This window comes from Cheilinus undulatus, linkage group 17 (assembly GCF_018320785.1).
Source record: "Cheilinus undulatus linkage group 17, ASM1832078v1, whole genome shotgun sequence".
Lineage (NCBI taxonomy): Eukaryota > Metazoa > Chordata > Actinopteri > Labriformes > Labridae > Cheilinus > Cheilinus undulatus.
In genome coordinates, this window is record NC_054881.1 from 4,858,079 (window position 1) to 4,877,440 (window position 19,362).

Below are 19,362 nucleotides of genomic sequence, written 5' to 3' on the forward strand. Positions count from 1 at the left end.
AAAAATTTATGGTTTTGGTGTGTATTAAGATGGACAGTGCAACAGCCACCAAGGAGTGAAACCAAAATATTTACAGGTGCTTTGCCTAAAAGACAGCGTCTTTCATGGTATAAATCTTAACATAAGAAAACTGGGCTGTACTTTTTAATGATTATTAGGAGCATGGATCCAACTTTCAGTGGGTCAAACCTAGAAATGATAACTTCCTGATCAAGGACCAGCATCACATACCTAATGGGTATTTCAGCCATGTTAAACAAGTTGGATTCTTACTTTTCAAACAAATTTGATATGCTGGTGAATGTGTGAAGAGTCTGTTAACAGAAAATTAATTTTGAAAGGTATTTTAATGTTGGTCTTCAGATGAAATGGTCACTAGCTAAGTCACATTTTAATCTTTTAGTTCAGTTTCAGTCCAAGGAAAGTCATTACATTTATTCCCCTTGCTTTAATCTGACGCCGTATCATAGCAGTATGCACTTTGTCACACCAGGGATCTCTGCTGCTACAGATGCATTGTGTTTTGACGGATTTACTAGAAATTTTCATCAGATTTTTAAAAATCTGACGATTCAAAATTACATTTAGACTCTTTTTAGTCCTTGATGAAACCCTCAACCTACTTTTCCTCAGAGTTTTAGTTACCAAAGATCTATTTTTAGCAAGTCTTAGTCTTCTCTTTCTTTTTAAAAAAAGTTTGTTGACTTAATTTTTTTATTCATACTTTTAGTCGATGAAATTTACACTGGTAGGAACACAACACTGGACCCAAATTTGACCATTTCACTCCTCTTTAGCTCCTCTTTTACATGCCTTTGTCAATTAAGGATGCAAACACATGTTGTAAATTGTGTTGTTTTAATTGGTTAGTTGAAAAAACAATGCAATAGTGTCTGATTTGTTCCTTTCATTGTTTTCTGATCTAGTACCATTCAGTTTCAAGGCTGAATGGGGGGATGATCACTCTGGACTCTTCAGTAGGCCTCCTCCATGTTAACAGGTGGGACACGAGTCAAACTATAAAGTTAAAATACTCATCAATACATTTTTATCAGATGCAGATTTTGTTGTGACAACACAGTTTTGTTTTAATTTGTTGTTAAAAGCAAAAGAAAAGTCGGAAACATGACAAATTAGGCTGAACATGGGTTTGTTTCGTAAGATCTAAAAATATTAATATCTAGTCTATGGCACCAATCCATAACAAATGTGCCTGGTTAGCAAAAAGGGGCGTAGCATCAATTCTACGGTTCAACCAGCCAGTTGTCTTTTGAAATTCTATCCTCCTAACTGTATTATTATCACAAAATGTCAGCATCCATTGTAATGGGTGTTCTGGCTTCACAATGTCAGGAAAAAGAGACGCACCGTCCATATTAATATAGATAGTCAATGGCTGAGAAGAATTCTAATCATATGTTTGACATGCAACAGTCAATCTAAGTTGCATAACTTCACTATTAAGGGATATTTTTATGCACTACAAAGCAGCTTACATTGCAACCACATAAGGAATCAGCCCCAGCGGAGAAATTAGCATTGACCACAGTTTGAAACAGGGTCAAACCCCAGTCTCTTGGATAATAACCCCATTTTTTTCTTGACCAATCCATCGCCTTAATATTTGGCTTCATAATACAACTTTCCAACTTCACAAGCATGCAAAAAACAAGCTAATATGAGAACCAAATTTAGCATATTCTGAAGCGTTGGGCCACGAACAAAGCTGCCATTTTTGACAAGTTGGACATGAGAACCTGCTGGAAATAAAAATCCTTCAACTAGAATTTGACACAAGGACTCCCCCCACAGGTAAGAAAATAAATATACTCTTCACATGGTGATTTAGGGCTTTAGATGTGCATATCCCCAATCATCTTTCAATAAATAAATCTTTTTTAACCACAAACCAGCTGTGAACCTGGGGCTTTTTGGGCACCCCGTATAGGCAGCTTAATAGTCGTCCTCTTCGTAATCCAGTTTGGAAATCATCCCAAAAAAAGGAGAAACACTCTGGAATATCCACCGTTTGATAGACTTGACTACAAAGTCTAAAACAACTCATGGGTTTAAAGTGTTCTCAGATCAGTGCTAGCTTATTTAACAGTTGTTCTTTTTATATCTTCTGAATAAATCACTATATCGTCTGCAAAATAGTTCATCTTTACAGTCACTTTGATTGTTTCAGTGTCACTGCATTCACAGGAAAACAAAAATAGGTAGATTACATGCTAGCAGCTTAAAAGTGAGCTCACCCACAGAGAGGAGTGAGGAGTGAGCCGCTACAGTCGTCTTCGTGTTAATCTCTTTATCTCAGCCTTTCCAGTCCTCCGGAAACGTCCTACAAGTCCTCGTCTGAAAGATTCATCAAGTTTACATACACAATAAAATGTACTTTACAGTGTTTAGTGTAAATGAATAATTCCCTGTTTTTTTTTTGTGTGAATTTGTGAGGAACACTACCCAGTCACAGGGAACAACATGAGGGTTTCACACCACGTTCAGCTGTGAGAAGAAACAGGGTTAACGTCACCAGAGTGAGGACATGCAGAGGAATGTTTGTCGTCCAGTAGAGTTATTGTGCTGTGAGTGTTTTCTATATTCAAGTGTCAATCCTTAACCCTGCTCTTACTGCCAGTGTAAAGGTTAACAAATGCATAAGAGACAAACTGGTTAAAGGAAAAGCTCAACATTGGAGGGAAATTGCTCACTTGCTTTCTTGCACAGTTAGATATCTATCAGTTAGGTATAAAGCTACACTCACAGGTTAGCCATAGTAGGGAAAATGGAGCTGGAAACTGTCACTGCAGTTCACCAAGTGTTATCAAGAGGTGTAGACAAAAATGCTAGGAAATGCTCCAACCAATCAGCACAAAGAAATGAATGAAGAGGAGCCTTTTAGTTCAGTACTACTACAATAGTGTGCAGTTTGTTTGCAACTTATTAAGAAAAGCCATCCTAGGTAATTGCAAAAATGGCCGACTATTTTTCTGCAAATCTTTTGAAAGTTTTGCAAAGAGCCAGGTCTTGAAATTTCACTCTCTATGCTTAGATAAGCTATTTCTAATGTCTGCAGCTTTGTATTTTATGGTATAAATTTTACATTCAACCCTTGCAAGGAAAGCAACAGAACACAGAACCCATGCTTTAAGTAGGCTTGTGTTTGCAATAGCGCAGAAAACACAAGAAAAGTTTCTTCTTAGATTTAAGATAAACTTGCAGCTAGAGTCTAACTTTCTTAGGTTAGCTTAGCTTAGCACAAAAACTGGAACTGGGGAAACAGCTAACCAGGCTCCTTGAAGAGTATCAGTTTCTGTCATGGTTGATCTCCTGTTTTTTGGACTTTGTGTTTAGATTTTTTTGTGTGTGTTGGAAAGGTGGCTCTGTGTTTAGGGAAGGGCAGGAGCACTGGGCAGTCACTGCCTCAGCCAATCTTTGGGCGATCAAGAGCCCCACTTTACCACATCGCGTTGAGCCTTCAGATGCCAGAATATCTCTTCAGCCTCAAGTGTGGTAACCGGCTCTGTGATTTACAAGTGATCTTTCTCTGTCATTTTTTTAAAGTTTCTTAGGCCTCGTTTACACGACAATGCTTTGCTTCGTTTTCCGTTTTTGTTTCCAAAAAGTTTCACGTTCAGACGGCAACGTTTTCAAAACGATCTCCTTTCACATGAGACTGCGGGAAACACCAAAAATTATGTAGTACACATGTCAGGCCTGTAGATGGCAGTGCGATTTTCGTGCCTGCACCAGATTCTGACTCGACCCATACGCCCTTCAACGGCGTATGGGTCGAGTCAGAATCTGGTGCAGGCATGAAATACGTCTCCGCTGATCCAAGTAATGGTGAGGTAAATAAACACTTTGTTGGAGAAGTACAGTTAAATTCAAAAGAGTGAGGAACACGAACAGTACACTGGTGTCAGCCATCTTTGTTTTGTTTTGGGCTTGCCATCTGCGCATGCGTTATAAGTCTACTCTCGCATGGATATTTACTGCAGCCACAGTGCGCATGTCCGTTTTCAGAAAGTGCTGGTTTCACTGTTTACACGGAGACAAAGATGGGGGCGTTTTGAAAAAATTCCACTCTAGAGTCCGTTTCCGAAAAGTTCCGTTTTCAGGCACCAAAACATGGTTGCTGTGTAAACGGACAGCCAAAACACTACAAAGCGTTTGTGTTTTCACTCGAAAACATTGTGTAAACAGGACATTTTTCTTTGTTGTACTTTTTTCCTTGCAGTGCCTCCTACACACTGCAAGTGATTCTGCCTGCAACGCGCCAGCTAACCCATCTTTGTTTGCATGTAAAAACACTCCTTTCACCTGCATCCTTGGCTCAAGCCCTACTCCTGGGTCCTAGTCAGCAGTTCGTCACAAATTTCCACAAATTTTGATCTCTTTCTCTGACTTAACACTTTCTAGCTTGCAAGCTAACTGCCTTTTTGATTGAGCATTTATCAAACTATTATTCTACTTCTCTTTAAGCAAGAATGCAAAAGAGCGTACATCCCGAAAATGTTGAACTATTCCATGAAAACTGCTGCATTAAAATTAGCATCTGTTCATCTGTCCTCATGTCCACATGTCCTTATGTTTAAAACCAGTATAAAACCAAACAAATGCTGTTCATATTTATAGGACTTAGGGACTTCTTAAAACCATATCTACAACCCTGTTTAGAACCAAAAGAGTCCAGAGCCTCTGACAGGAAGAGTTTGGTCGTTTTGCTACAGTCCGTCATCAAGTCCCTCATCTGAAATCAGATTATTGTGCAGAGAACGTGTAGAAATGGCCTCGCTGTGAGTCTTAGCCTTATTGTTGATGTGGATTATTTGGTAAAAATGTCAACAGGAACTCAAATGAGGCTCAGAAAAAGTCCCAAATGTAGAGTTCTGACATCAGTCCACAGTGTATGTTGACTTTGTGACGCTTTGAGGAGCACCGAGCTCTGTTCACAGTGAGAAATATTTTAAAGTCGCTAAAAATAAACAGACCGTGCAGTAAAAGTCACGTAAAATAGACAGCTTGTCAACTCAAGCTGCAGTTTTTTCAAGAACAAACGAAAGCGTTAAATAAATAAAACCTCTAAAATACAAAAACAGTCTTATATCCTGTATATAAATTAAATAATGTAAAATAAATATTTTTTCTCTTCTCTTGGTGAGTAAATAATTTACACATATTGCCTTCATGAAGAGGTAGGCAACAAAAACTCCCACCCTCACATCACCAGTGACTTTAAGGACCATTACGCTGTTTTTGCAAGTTTTAGCCTCTTAGCCACAAATAATATATAATTTTATTGCTTAAATCTTCAATTGCATGCTTCAATTTGAATTTTTTTCTAAGTTTGCAGGCAGCCATGTCCTTAAATTCATTTGTTTAGGATGCAAAAAGGACTAGTTATAGGCAGTTAGTATTGTTTAAGTGCTATAAGCTTGTAAATAAATGAGCTAAACATGCATTTCTGGGTTATAAACAGCAGTATAAAAGATAATACACTTTTTGATAAATATTTTCCCTTATTTTGTCTTTCACTTGTCATAATAAAGGTTCAGTGGTTCACACTGATAAATCCAACTGGACAATGAGCTCAAGTAAACTCAATTCTTATTTCGTTTACATATTAGTTTGCACCTTTTAACATCTTCAGTATTTACATATTGCTATCTAAAAATGAAAATAATCTCCTTTTAATACAGAAAACATTAACTGGTTAGTTACTTTGTGTTGGCAGGAGTCCGGCCAATAGGAGCTCTATTTTTAAAAAATATATTTGGTTTTAAGTTAATGTTTTAAGATATAAATAAATGTAAATAAGCTGAGGTGTTCAAGTAAGTAAAATACATCAAATAAATTCAAGAAGCTGCAGAGAAGTTAGTTAAATTTTCTCATTCAAAGCATTCAGTTTGTAATAAAAGTGGCTCCATCGTGCAAAATCAGCGTGACGGTTGTTCATCTTTCACTTCAGGCTATAAAATCCATCCAGGACAGTGAATCTGGTCCGTTTGCTGGTAGTTAAATAGACCCACTAACAGCTCAGCACAGAGACGAGACAGATTACATCACTCCCTTACAATCTGTCCCGCCACAATAAAAGCCACCACGCTTCCAACCAAACAACACACTCAAACAAAGTGCTGTTCTAGAACGAACTAAAACCAAAAACCAAACAGTGACTGTGTTAGTTTTTGGAAGCGTCACTCTTTGGGAAATAAACAGAAACTTAAAAGAGTAAATAAATAAAATAAACTGGTTAAGAGTAGTCTGTGTAGCAGGGTTGAGGGGACGCAGCAGGTGGTAGAGAAAGTTTTCTGTTACTGTCTCACATGTGACGACTTAAAGGGTCAGTTCACCAAAAATCCAGAGAGAAAACAACTTTGGAGTAGTTTCAGTTTGAGGTGGAGAAATGTAAAGATATCTGTCTGTTAAAGAAAAGTAAATGAAATTTGACTTTTTAGCAAAGGCCAGGCAGGTATCCTCTTCCTCTGTAAGCAAACACAATGATACAACTACAGAATTTGTGCGTATTCATGATTAAGACATCTGTCACATTTCACTACAAGTCTGATCAAAAGTTAGGCTAGCTACTTTCAGAAACATAAGCTAGTTAGCCCAGCTGACTGTAAATCGCACTGTGAGCCATAAAAGTACGCAACATCTTACTGCTTACTAGAGAATGACAGCCTATGTTTCCCTTTCTCTCCCAACAAACAGCTGTATTGTACTGTTTGTACTGTTTGAGCTCAATTTTCGATTCAATCTAAAAGAAAGTCAGCTAATGTAGGCTAGGTACCCTAGCTATTTTTGAAAAAATGTAAGAAAATGGCAGCATTCCACTAGCACACAGAATGCTGGTTGTGAAATTTTATATTTCACTCAAAGTCTCCTCAAAAGTTTGGCTAACTATTTTACATTCAGAAATGTAAGCTAGTTAGCCTGCCTTGTAATGATCTGCTTACGAGAGAGACACAGCATTATCTTCCCTTTTTCTCCTGACAAACAGTGTTTATTTTGTACTGGAATATTAGCAGCATCTGTTAACTTAAACTGAGAAACTTTTAAGTTGGGTTAACAATTTTCAATTTGAGAAAGTAGGCTAATCTAAGTGGAAAGTAGGTTAATGTAGGTAGAAAGTAGGCTCATGTAAGCTAGCTAGCCTAGCTAAAACTTCCATGTTCGAGTATTTGAAAGAAAATGACACCAATGTTATTCCCTTTTTTCGAGTTAGCATAGAATTGAATATGTATCCTTGTAGAAAGTTAAGACATCTGTCTCATTTGATTCAAAGTGAACTCAAAAGTTAGGCTAACTTCACATTAAAAAAGTAAGCTAGTTAGCCTAGCTTGCCTTCAAATGGTTAATGACAGCACATTTTTCCCTTTCTCTCCTGACACAGTGTTTGTTTTGTACTTTGATTTATGTTAAGCAGTGTCTATTAAATATAACTCAGAAATTTTGCTTTTAAGTTTGGATAACAATTTTCAATTTGAGAAAGTAGGCAAATGTAAGCTAGCTTGCCTAGCTGTAGCTTTCTATGTTTAGAGTATTTGAAAGAAAATGACACCAATATTACTCCCTTTTTTACTAGTAAACACCGAATTGGATGTGTAACCTGTTAGAAAGTTAAGACATCTGTCACATTTGATTCAAAGTGAACTCAAAAGCTAGGCTAACTACTTTACATTAAGAAAGCTAGTTAGCCTAGCTAGCACTCAAAAGGGAATGGTACAGCATAAATTACCCTTCTCTCTCCTGACAAATGTGGCATTCATTTTGTACTCTAATAGAATCAATTCCCGACATTTGTGAAATATAACTGATATTTTGGTTAAAAAATCTGATAACAACTTTCCATTTGGAAAATGATAGCAAATTTAGTCTTGCTAGCCTAGCTTGCTATCCAGAGCACTTGCAACAAAATTACAGCATTTTTTTTTCCCTTGCACACAAAGCGTTGGCTGGCACATTATTACATTTAATTTAAAGTCTGCTCAAAGGTTTGGCTAACTACTTAACATTCAGAAAAGTACGCTAGTTAGCTTAGTTGGCTATTTTTTTTACAACACTTACGACACAACATACATTTACCCTTTTTTATCTCGCGTACATAGCGTTGACTGTATACCATTATTATTGTTAGCATTAGTAACTCAATAAAGGAAGTTTGTGAGCACACTACATTAAAAATGTTGGCTAACAAGCCTAGCTTTGTCCTTTGGTAGCCTTTGGTTCTGTTACTTTAGACCAGTGACTCTAAACAGGTGGATCACGGCCCAAAAGTGAATCACTGAGCTGTTGTCAGTGGGTTGCATCTGTATGCCTGGTTGAAAAAGTTTGATATTACATTATTCGCCATGCTAATGAGAAAACTGTGTTTGTTTTAACAAGATCTGGACTTATCCATCTTGTTATCTTGAGATAACAAAGCTGCTATTTCCACTGCAGCGTGTCAGCTACTCAATATCTCTGGAAAATAACTAATATTTACATTACTTTTTCTTTGCAAGGCCCAAACTGAAACATTTGGTCATTGATTAATTGTAGTTGTTGAAAATTTCCAGAAATTTATGTCATGATTTCTGAGAACCAGTGCTTCAGACCATGGACTGTATAAATTATAGATATACAGCTGTTTTGGTGACATATACCATTGTTTTTGAAGTAAATTTGTCCAGCTTTAACAGTGGTTGCCATATTGTGGTCAAATGTGCAAGCTTCAGTCAGATCAGCTGTGTCTTCAATTATGCAAATTTCTACACTAAAAATAATGTAAACAAATGAGTCAGACAAATTCATCTTTTGTGTATTATAAACTTGTAAACATGAGGTCTATTCAGACTAAAGCTGCTTTTGTGCAAGTCTGTAAACAAGCTTATTTCTGCTGTAAAAATCGAGAGTTTAATATGGGAGCTAATGGGGACTGACTCACTTTTGTGGCCAGCCTCAAGTGGACGTTTGAGGAACTGCAGGTTTTTTTTGCAATTCAGCACTGGTTTCATTTTTTTCAACACTTGGTTGTGACTGATAATTACTAGGTTTCTGGTATTTTAAAACTTACTGAGAAATGAAAAGCAGTTCCATGCTGTCATTTTAGACTGTAACAGGCTATAAAATTTCCTAACTGCCTGAAATACAATGGGTACTATTTGGGGTTTCTGCGCTTATCCATTTTTAGTTTGTTGTGTCTTTTAGTTATGCTCCTATCAGGTGACTATGTTTTGAGTTAAAGACAGAAATTTTAAAATCCAAAGTCTAGGCACCGCCAGAAGAGTAGTTAAATATGAAATCAATCTGTTTCAAAGATTTGTGAACTGATCCTTTAAGTGCACATACTCCTGCATACAACCCCGTCTACTCACGCTCACTAGCGTTCCCTGTGCCCCCGCCATCTTTGTAGTCTATTCTTGATCTATTTCAGTGTTGGACGGGGAGGGGGGCCATGCAGGAGGAGGATAAAGGAGGAGGATTTGTGTTTACAAAATACACCAATGTGCTGCTCCTCAGACGTCTATGGAGAAGTTCAGGAGACAACGAGCAAACAGGAAGAAGTGCCAGTGAGTTTAGTTACTGAGTGCACAGGAAGTTCCCCCCACAGTTAGATGGTGCTCTCAGTGTGTGTGTGACTGATGGTGTGGACCTGTGGCTGGGGGTGGGCCTGGCCGTGGCTGGCTCTACGTGGGCCCACACAGTTCTGCTGCTCACTGAGCAGAGTGGTGGTCTCCCCCGCCCCGTTCTCCGAGCCGGCAGAGGGCGGGGAATGCTGGGACCTGGACGAGGTCAGAGTCGGATGGGGGTTAGAGGGGGCTGTGCTCAGGGGGGTTTGGGAGATAGGGGTGTGGTTGCTTGGAGGGGGAGTGGCTTGGGGCAGAGACTGGCTGGGTCTGCGGCCAGATGCAGGCGCGGATTGTGGCAGAGCGCGGCTGCTAGGCGGCAGTTGAGTGTTAGACGGCTGACGCTTCACAGGAGGCGTGGCCAGCGGCAGTGGAGCTCGGGTCCCCGGTGGCGTGATCGGGGGCAACGAGGTGGATGTGTCCAGACGAGGGTGACTTCCGTCTGGGGTCTGAGGCGAGCTGTCGAGCCTAGATGCCAGGAGACCGTTTTGGTAGTGAGCACGAGTGATCTAAAGAGAACAAAACAGATTAAAAGATAAGATTAAGCCATTGCACTCCTTAACATCTCAAGAAAAGTTCAGACATGCCATAGCTTAAATCTTCCTGAGTTTGTTGTTTACATCGGCAACTCAAAGCAGAAAACTATCCCAGTCGTGTAGTTAAGGTATGACGCAGAATTCAGGAAAGCAACAACATCTAACGCTATGACAGTTTTTTATAGTTCGACATACAGCACCACAGGCGTGACTGATGTGGTAAAGAGGGAGCTGAGCCGAAAGGCAAAAGTTTTGATTAACTAGTCGATCTACCTCCCAACCCTTACCTATGGTCATGACCTCTAGGTAATAGCTGAAAGAATGGGATCACGGATACAAGCAGCCAAAATGAGCTTAACCCAGAGGGTGGCTGGGCTCAGCCTTAAGGAAAGGTGAGGAGTTCAGATGTCCTGGGAGAACCAGGAGTAGAACTGCTGCACCTTTGTATTGAAAGCAGCCAGTTGACGTGGTTTGGGCCTCTGATCAGGATGCATCCTCTAAACCTGAGATGCCATCCAAATAATGAGTTACATAAATATCCATTACTGGTGCTAAAAAATATAAAGAAATCTTGTAGAACTATTAAAGCATTTCAAAGTATTGTGATCGTTATGTGTGTTTGCACACTGCCCTGCAGTCTCATGCCCTTATATGGGCATGAAAGGGGCTTTTATGCTTATTAGGATGAAATGCTCATGCCTGTATCTTATAAGCACCTAACATTTGTCACCTTCAGAACAATGGTGCCAACAAGTCAGCAGTTTCAGAACGTGTCATGAATCCCATGTAGGCTTTTCTTGGAAACATTCTTTGGTCGTTTTCACATCTGACAGTCCGGAGGTCTCGGTTTGTTTGGAACTCAAGTTGCAACCTTGTTGCAATTTCCTGTGTTTTAGTTTGCATTCACTTTGCCCTTAGTCAAATGAACCAAACCATACGTTTTTGGCACTGTCGTCCCAAACAAAGAGCAGCGAAGAAGAAAAGGAGACATAGAAGAAGACGAAACCAGAAATCCATCTCCTTCCGCCTGTCTGTTTTTCATATAAACAATGAAACAACAACAAATTTATGCTGTCTTGAGATTTCTGCTTTTTTTTTCGGGTGTTATGAGCAGACAGCCAAGAAGCAAGCTTTCGCTCTCAACATGAGACAAATGAATGGACACAGAAGAAAAAGGCGAGCCAACATGTGAGACTATGACGTGTTGCTATGGCTACACAGACACTGGGTGAGGTACTGGCATGTATTTAAGTTTATTAAACTACACATAAATCTGTGAAGTATTACACTTTGTGCCACCTTATGTCTTTGGTTCACAAGTTTGTCTGCTCTGCTTTCACACCTCAAACAAACAGCACCAGGGTTTGTTTGGAAGCAAACTGAGACCCCTGTTTTTAAGCGGACCAGAGTTTGGTCTACTCCAGAATTTGCATGAGTTTTCACACCACTCCAACCCAACCAGACTATCCAGGAAAACAGACTCGAGTTTGTTTAAAGTGGACCAAACAGCTCTGGTGTGAATGCACCCTTAAGAACAAATTTAAGAAAAAATCTTAGGAAGATATTGGTGAATAAGGTCCACTGCTGCCTATAAAAAATCAAAAAGTAAAATCGTATCTATTTGTATGTATACATGAAAATTTTAAAAGATTTTCAGGAGCTCTGAGTCAAAATAACAGCACTAAAAACCTGGGATGCTAGTGTTTAAGATGGAATTAGGGGGGTGCAATTGGCCCAGTGGTTGGGTCGGGCCCCTTATATGGGCACTAGACTTCCAAGTGGGCGGCTCTGATTCAACCTGTGACCCCAAGAACAGGTGTAAATATTGCACTGCTGATTAGTGTTTTGTTCGAGTATTGCAGAACAATGCAGACACACAGGTATGACCCCCTATGCATGAGCATGTAAGGATAAAGCAGGCTCAGCCTCTCTGATAGGGAACCATTGGACAAAACTGTATCCAAAGCAGTTAGAAGTGACTTTTTCTGCAGCAGCTCCAGCAGTGAAATGCTGCTTTACATATTGATAAATTAGTATAAACACTGAAGAGAGTCTCAGAGAGCCTTTATTCCAATAACTGCTCGTAATATTGCAGAAACTATGAATATTTAGCTCTTTTTACTTGATATTTACTTGTTGAAGTTCAGGTTACCTTGACAAACTGCAGGTCTGTGAGAGCTCGCACACAGAAGTCTGGGATGTACTGGAACGGCGTCCCTGGAAGCTGGTTGATGCTCCCGCCCACTGAAGCGCTGTCTGGAGCGCGCTCAGTGCAGCTGAGAGATGCAGAGCGGTTCAGGTTGCCCCCGTGTGACGGAGAACGAAACTCTGGGGTCGACAGAGAAGACAGTGAGCAAAACAGACACACACAAACAGACACATTTAAACATTAACAGGAGGAGGAAACACCCAGAAACACCAGGAGAAACAGGATGAGAAACATGAGAAATGAAGGCGTTAGTGAGAGCATGATCACACTGCAACACACCACACCCACACATAAATATATATGACATTAATATATATTAGTGTCAACATCATCGTTGTGCTGTGATTGACTGATGGTAGAGATGAGGTCGTGTTTGTTATGCACAGAATGCGACAAACATGCCATGCGGTGAGGCAAAGTGCATCGTTTGAGCATTTTTATGGCTACAGTACAGGACTATCCAAGCTCCGTGGAGGAACCTCTCTGATTGGCTGGTTTTAGTGATGTCATGGAGGGCAGTGAAAAGGCAGGAAGAGAGCCCCTATTATCGTTCTTTCCTGAAGGGTTGTGTTAAAGGAGAGAGAGCAACGGTGATGATCGGAGAACTTCAGTTGAGGAGATCAAGTGGAAGGAACGTGTGCTTTAAAGGAATAGTTCAACATTTTGAGATAGATGAATGTTTGCTTTATTTCTTTCCAAGACTTAAGCCAGAAAATTGATACCACTCTCAGGTCTTGCGAGTAGCTTTGGAGCATATTAACTTGGCTTAGCATAAAGACTGGAAAATGGGGGAAACAGCTCGCCTAGATCTGCTAATTCGAGCTACTTCTGAAAAGCAAACCCAGTTAAGATCATGCTACGAGCAAGCCATATAGTCCAAATATGTTCAATTGCAGCACTAAGAATTAAAATAAACTTATCAGAGATAATCTGATTGCATAAATGGGTTAAATAATGACAAATCAAATGGATGAAAGGCTTGTTAGAAGTTTGAAAAATATTGTTTTTCAAGTGTAGCTGCAATATGACAAGTAAGCATATTTAAAAACTTGTTTTCTGAATGTTTGTTTGGATAAACCATGCTTAACTTACTGTTGGATAATCAGAATAATCTCAATTGATAATTTTCTTAACATATCATCATGCAAATTCCTCTTATAGTTGAAAACATTTATCTCACAAATAAGCTAACATCACAAATTTACAAATGTAGCTTTGTCTTTTTCTTACTGCATGTGTAGCTGAATGCAAATTAATATCTTTCTATGTCTTTGGATTAATTTTGCATGACTTTTACTTTGATTTTGTCAATAAAAATCTACATTAAAAGCTCAGTAGTTCGCACAGTAATGCGTTGTTGCTTTGTTGCATAAAAAAATAGCACTTTTCATTCTTTTTGTGCTAAGCTAAACTTAATTAGCCGTATGCTATGCTAATAATTATAAAAGAACGCACTTGAGTAAGGTGTCAATCTTCTCAGCACACTCAGACAAAAAAGAAAACAAACAAGCATTTTTGTCAAAATGTTGAACTTTTCCTTTAACCAGAGATCGACAGCCAGAGAAGCCTATTTGCTGCTCGATTATTAAGAGTTATAAGTTAAATCTGACTGTAGCTCAGTGGTTAAAGGAGGGGTGGGGGTGAGAGGGTTAAAAGTTAGTCTCAACACGCCAAGAGCCCCATCCAGCAAGTCTGTCACCTTACGCTGAGACTTGAGCGGGTTTATGTCTGCTTATTTGGTGTTTTGCATAATAAATTACATGCAGGGAAGACTGGATTTAGCTACAAATGTAAACCTGGCATTCCCTATGAAATAAGCTAGCCATAGCTAGTTACATTGCAGGGCTTAGGCACTCAATGATGTCTTTACTGCTAATCAATGCTCCCTTTATAGCTCATCTATAATAATCATAAAGTATTTAAATCCTGGTGTTTCTAATGTTTATTTTTTTAATTTAATGTGAGAAAAACCTAACGCAAATGGATCTATTTTACTGCCAGCTTTAGAAAACAGAGTCCTAAGTCTAAAACAACCCAAATCCTCAATTATACAAAGATTAAAATATAATACTGGATTCTAACATCCTATATTCATACCATTACAGTAGTGCTTAAATATCATATTATTCCCTTCTGTATGCATTTGCTGTGCAATGACATTTTGTGAAACTAAAAGTTACACAAAAGCAGACTGCTTTAGCTCAATCTAAATGCTAAATGCATTGCATTGGGGTTTGTATGCTTGTATTCTAACATTATTTATCTTATTTTTGGAGGGAAAATCATTTTGTAGACTTGGGTAGGAGAAATCTAGTCTAATTTTTTGCAATGCAATGCTGTAAAACCACAGTTTTAGTTAAGCTCTCCTTTAAAATGCCTCTGTTGAGGACTGAAGATGTCTAACACAAGCCAGCGTTGGCTCAAAGATTATAAAACGGAAACACAAAGAAAATTAAAGTTTTAAGAGGCAGACGGCCTTCACTTTCATGTTCCTTCTGGGTCTGCACTTGCTGGATCAGGGCTCTGAAGATGATGGAAAAAAAGGAAAAATGGTGAGATCGGCTCAAAGAGGAACCCCCCCTCCCACCCCGCCCTCCTCTGGCCCATGCGAGTGTTTACCTGGGAAACGAGAGAACAGAGAAAACCTCTTAAGAGAGAGGCGTCGTGGAGGGGGGGACGCCACTGACGGGGAGAGAGGAGGGGTGACGGCTGAGAGAGAGGAGGGGGAGGAAGGGGCAGAGAGAGAGAGATGGGCTTGTTTACTTTTGTTTTTATTCACTTCAGCAGAGGGGGAATGTCTTAAAGCTGTGTGATGTCACCAGGGGGCGTGTCCAGACTTTTCTAATTCAACACAGCTGAGTGGCAGCATATCTTTCTGCTCAGCTTTATTCCTTAAGAGTTACATAGACCTACAGGGTTGGCTGTAATGTAGCTTTGATGCAAAAGTACAACCGCAATTCCAAAAAAGTTGGGACACCATATTTGATTCGCAATGGAACATAGTGAACATATCAGATGTTGAAACTGAGATATTTCCCCCTTTCATGAAAAATATTAGGTCAATTTCAACTTGATCTGAGCAACATTTCAAAAAAGTAGGGACGGGGCCATGTTTACCATTGTGCAGCATTTCCTCTTCTTTAACAATACACATCTGGGAAGTGAGGAGACTAGATGCTGGAGTTTCAGGGGAGGAATGTTGCTGGATTTTTCCAGTCATGCTCCAAATGTTTTCTATCGGTGAAAGGTCCGGACTGCAGGTAGGCCAGTTGAAGACCTGGACTCTTTTGCTGTGGATGGTCCCTCTCCATTTTAGTCAACAGGACACAGAATTGAAGGTTTCCAATGACAGACTTTCAAATCACGATTCTTCTGACCACAGAACAGTTTTCCATTCTGCCTCAGTCCATTTTAAATACAAAAATTAAGGCAGCATTTCTGGATCCTGTTCACATATGGCTTCTTCTCTCCATGATCCAGCTTCACCTGTCATTTGTGGATGGCACGGCCAACTGTGTTGACAGACAATGACTTCTGGAAGTGTTCCTGAGCCCATGCAGTGATTTCAGAACAGAATCATGCCTGTTTTTTAATGCAGTGCTGCCTGATGGCTTAAAGATCCCTAGCATCCAGTTCTGACAGTCCAAGTCTTCACAGTTTTAGGTTGAGGAACATTTTCCCCAAAATGTTCCACAATTTTTAGATATAGTTTTTCACAGATTAATGAACCTCTGCCCATCCTTCCTTCTGACAGACTCTACTTCTCTAAAAATGCTCCTTTTATTCCCAGTCATGTTACTGTTGCAAATTAATCTTATTAGTTGCAAAATGCTCCTTTATTTTGAGTACCACTTACTTTTCCTGCTTTTGTTGCCCCGTCCCTACTTTTTTGAGATGCCATCAAATTCAAAATGAGCTATTTCATGAAATGATAAAATTTCTCAGCTACAATATCTGTTATGTTCTATTGTGAATAAAATATTGGTTTACGAGATTTGACAATTATTACATGTGGTTTATATTTTACACAGCGCCCCAACTTTTTTCGAACTGGGCTTGTACTTGTACTTCTTTACATTGTAGCCTATGCAATAGATCCATGCAACCCTGATCCCTATGCATAGGCCAACATTTACCTCCTCAAAAATGTAAGTACACATTGAAATGATGCACTAGTGCTGTGCAATTAAAATACAGACTGTGCAATTACATAATTGCATAACAGGCTGTAATTATTTATGTTTTAATTAGTAATTATAAGGTTTATGAAAATTCCTGCAGAAAGACCTTTAAGTTTATAATATTGGCACAGTTGCACTTTGTAGAAGTACCTTTATTCATAGAAAGGAAAAAGGTTTGTTTTTGGAAAATATTAAGTTATTTTTGAAGTTTTTTTTTTGTTTTTTATGCTACTGAATGCCAACCTTCTGGACACTCCCCTAGATTCCACATGTTTATAATCCACCTCTGAACAGAGGCTAATTTTTGAAGTTTCTACAACTGCATCGTCTGCAAAGAAACACTGTAGAAAGACTATTAAACTCTCATGTAGCCCTTTTTCTCCAAAGCAGATCCCGCTGTGAGGCACAACAACATAAAACTTTAAAGGTTGTGACATTTTAAGTTTAAATAGGTGGTTCAGGGACAGTCAGACCTGCAAAAAAAGCACAACTAAAAATATGTCTGGTCCAGTATGAGCATCAAAAATCTAGCCTGCAAACCCTGAGGTTATTAAGTCATCTATTAATCATCCAGATAACAAAATAAGCACAAAAAGCTAAACTTTCAAGTGTATGCATTTAAGAACCCCCTTGGTGATGATCGTTGTTGCCTTGCTTGACTTTATCTTTAATTTTCCCTTTCTTTTTCACATTCAATATAAAAAACCCACATTTTTCAAACAGAGAAAGCTCATTTTAAAGCATGAATTTGCATAATGCATGAGAAATGTTTAAAAGTGTTTTACATGTGTACATCGAACGCTGCACAAGCACACAGTGAGCTGCAGGACGTACAGACATCAGTTTATCTAAGACAGGAAAAGGCTGAAAGGAAGAAAGGAGACAGCAGGGAAGAAGAAGAAAGTGAGGATCATTCAATCTGCAGTAACTCTTCTGAACCACCAGGAGGCAGCGTTGTTCTAAGGCAAACAGCAGTGATGTGTTTCCATGTCTGCAGACTGACACCAGCACGACTTGTTCAGGTAAGCTTACATCATCCACCTGCACACATAGACTCAGCCTCAGTCTTTAAACATGCATTCAGCCCTGGCATGCTTCTTCTCCCCTCAGCTCTGTGTAGAGATGCTCTGTTATATAACTGTCAGGATGTCTGACCCTTTTCTCCTTATTTACTGCTTTGATTTACATTTTTCAACAGAAATCTGACATCAAAGCTGCAGCTCTGCACCCTGCTGGATGAACACTTCAGTGAATTTAGCAAAATAAGGATGAAGATCCTGTCGCTGCTTTCTGTCATGGTTTTTAGGAGGTAGGATTTTTCTAAAAGGAGATAAAACCCTCATACTTCCACTGACACAGCTGAAATTATTGGCTCTGCAAAGGATGAAAGTGAGATTCAAGCTGCAGACTCTCTTGCAAAGCTGTGAACTGGTTTGTTGCTGACTGTAGCAGATTTTAATTTAAACATTCAATTAGAGCCAAACGAGTTTCTTTTTTCTGCCATAAAATATAGAAATGCTGTAAGTTATTCCAAATAAAATCAAAGTTTGTATTGGATTAAATAAAGTTAGGTAAAAGTTTATAACTACATTATCATACAGAGATGTACAGATTGTGAAAATCAGGACCTATACTGAGATACTGTAAAGCCTGTTTCAGGCTGGGTGCATGGCGACCATGTCTCTGCAGCGTTACGGCTTCTTTTTCATGTGTTACGTGTTGTCAAGTCAGGGCTTTCAGGCCGCCAGCTCTAGCACTGCATCTCAGGCACCTGATCAGGCTGGAAGGAGGATTGACACAACTCCGATCATGCTCTAGATGTCCTTGCATTCCACCAGGGGCATGGGAAAATAATCTGCTAAAAAAATAACAATGTTTACACCTTTAGGGTGGAGTAAGGGGTGGATGCGGCGAGTAAGCACGGTCTAGGGTACCCTCTAGTTGAGTAGCAGGGTTGCCACAAATCCTTAGTCATGCTGTGGATGTCCCGTGGGCCAAAAACCACCAGTGGGTTGTTGACACTGGTCCCCGTGATGAATCCTTTGCACCCTACATGCCTAAGGCTAATGCACATCTAAAGTCTCTCAACAGTGTGGGGTTTCCATTTTTGTATTTTGTGTTTCATAATGTTCCATACATTTTTAATAGTAGACAGGTCTTGACTGCATGTCCTTCCCACTTTCACTGTGAAGCCATGCTGTTGTGACTTGTGCATTTCACAAGGGGCATGGGAAAATAATCTGTTGAAGATAACAAAGTCAGGGGTTCCCAAACTTTTCACTTTTCCCAAACTTTTCCACCCCCACCCCAAAAAACGGCATCAGGGACCCCCATCAAAGCATCATATACAAAACTTGCATTTTAGGTAGTTTTTATTATTTTCATTTGCATTTAAGCACAAATATCTTTTAATAACTATGTTGGGTTTTAATTTGAACTCATTTCAACAATATTTTGTAAAATAATAGCTACAATTTATGATTCTAAATTATATTAAATTTCTCTTTGTTTTATGGAAAGCATCTCGCGACCCCCCTGGGGGTCCCGATCCCCACTTTGGGAACCACTGGCCTTTGGTACCATCAAAATGGGCAGAAAGGCTGCCATGAACCCCTGGTCATGCTGTGGACGTCCCAAGGGTCTTGAAAACTGCCAGCGGTCTGCGGTAGTATTAGCAGGGGTGAAAAGGCCCTGACAAAAGGGATACTATCCAGGACGCTTGGATGGCCAGGTGGCTAGGTCGCAGAGAATCCATACATGGGGCGTGACAGGCAGCCATTAGTGTTGTTCACTATCAGTGGAGCCTGTTCATAAATCAAACT

The 19,362-nt window shown here is 39.5% G+C and overlaps 1 protein-coding gene across 1 annotated transcript in view; it reads right to left on the minus strand.

Annotated features, from left to right (window-relative positions):
- Positions 1-709: 709 nt before the first annotated feature.
- Positions 710-19,362, minus strand: part of LOC121525436 (metal transporter CNNM4) — a 50,606-nt gene continuing 31,953 nt past the window's right edge. Inside the window, exons 7-9 of the mRNA XM_041811440.1 lie at positions 12,303-12,478; positions 9,641-10,123; positions 710-2,355 (exon numbers count right to left, since the gene is read on the minus strand). Of these exons, the coding sequence (XP_041667374.1) occupies positions 2,314-2,355; positions 9,641-10,123; positions 12,303-12,478 (701 nt within the window). The 3' untranslated portion in view covers positions 710-2,313. The remainder of the gene's footprint in view (positions 2,356-9,640; positions 10,124-12,302; positions 12,479-19,362) is intronic.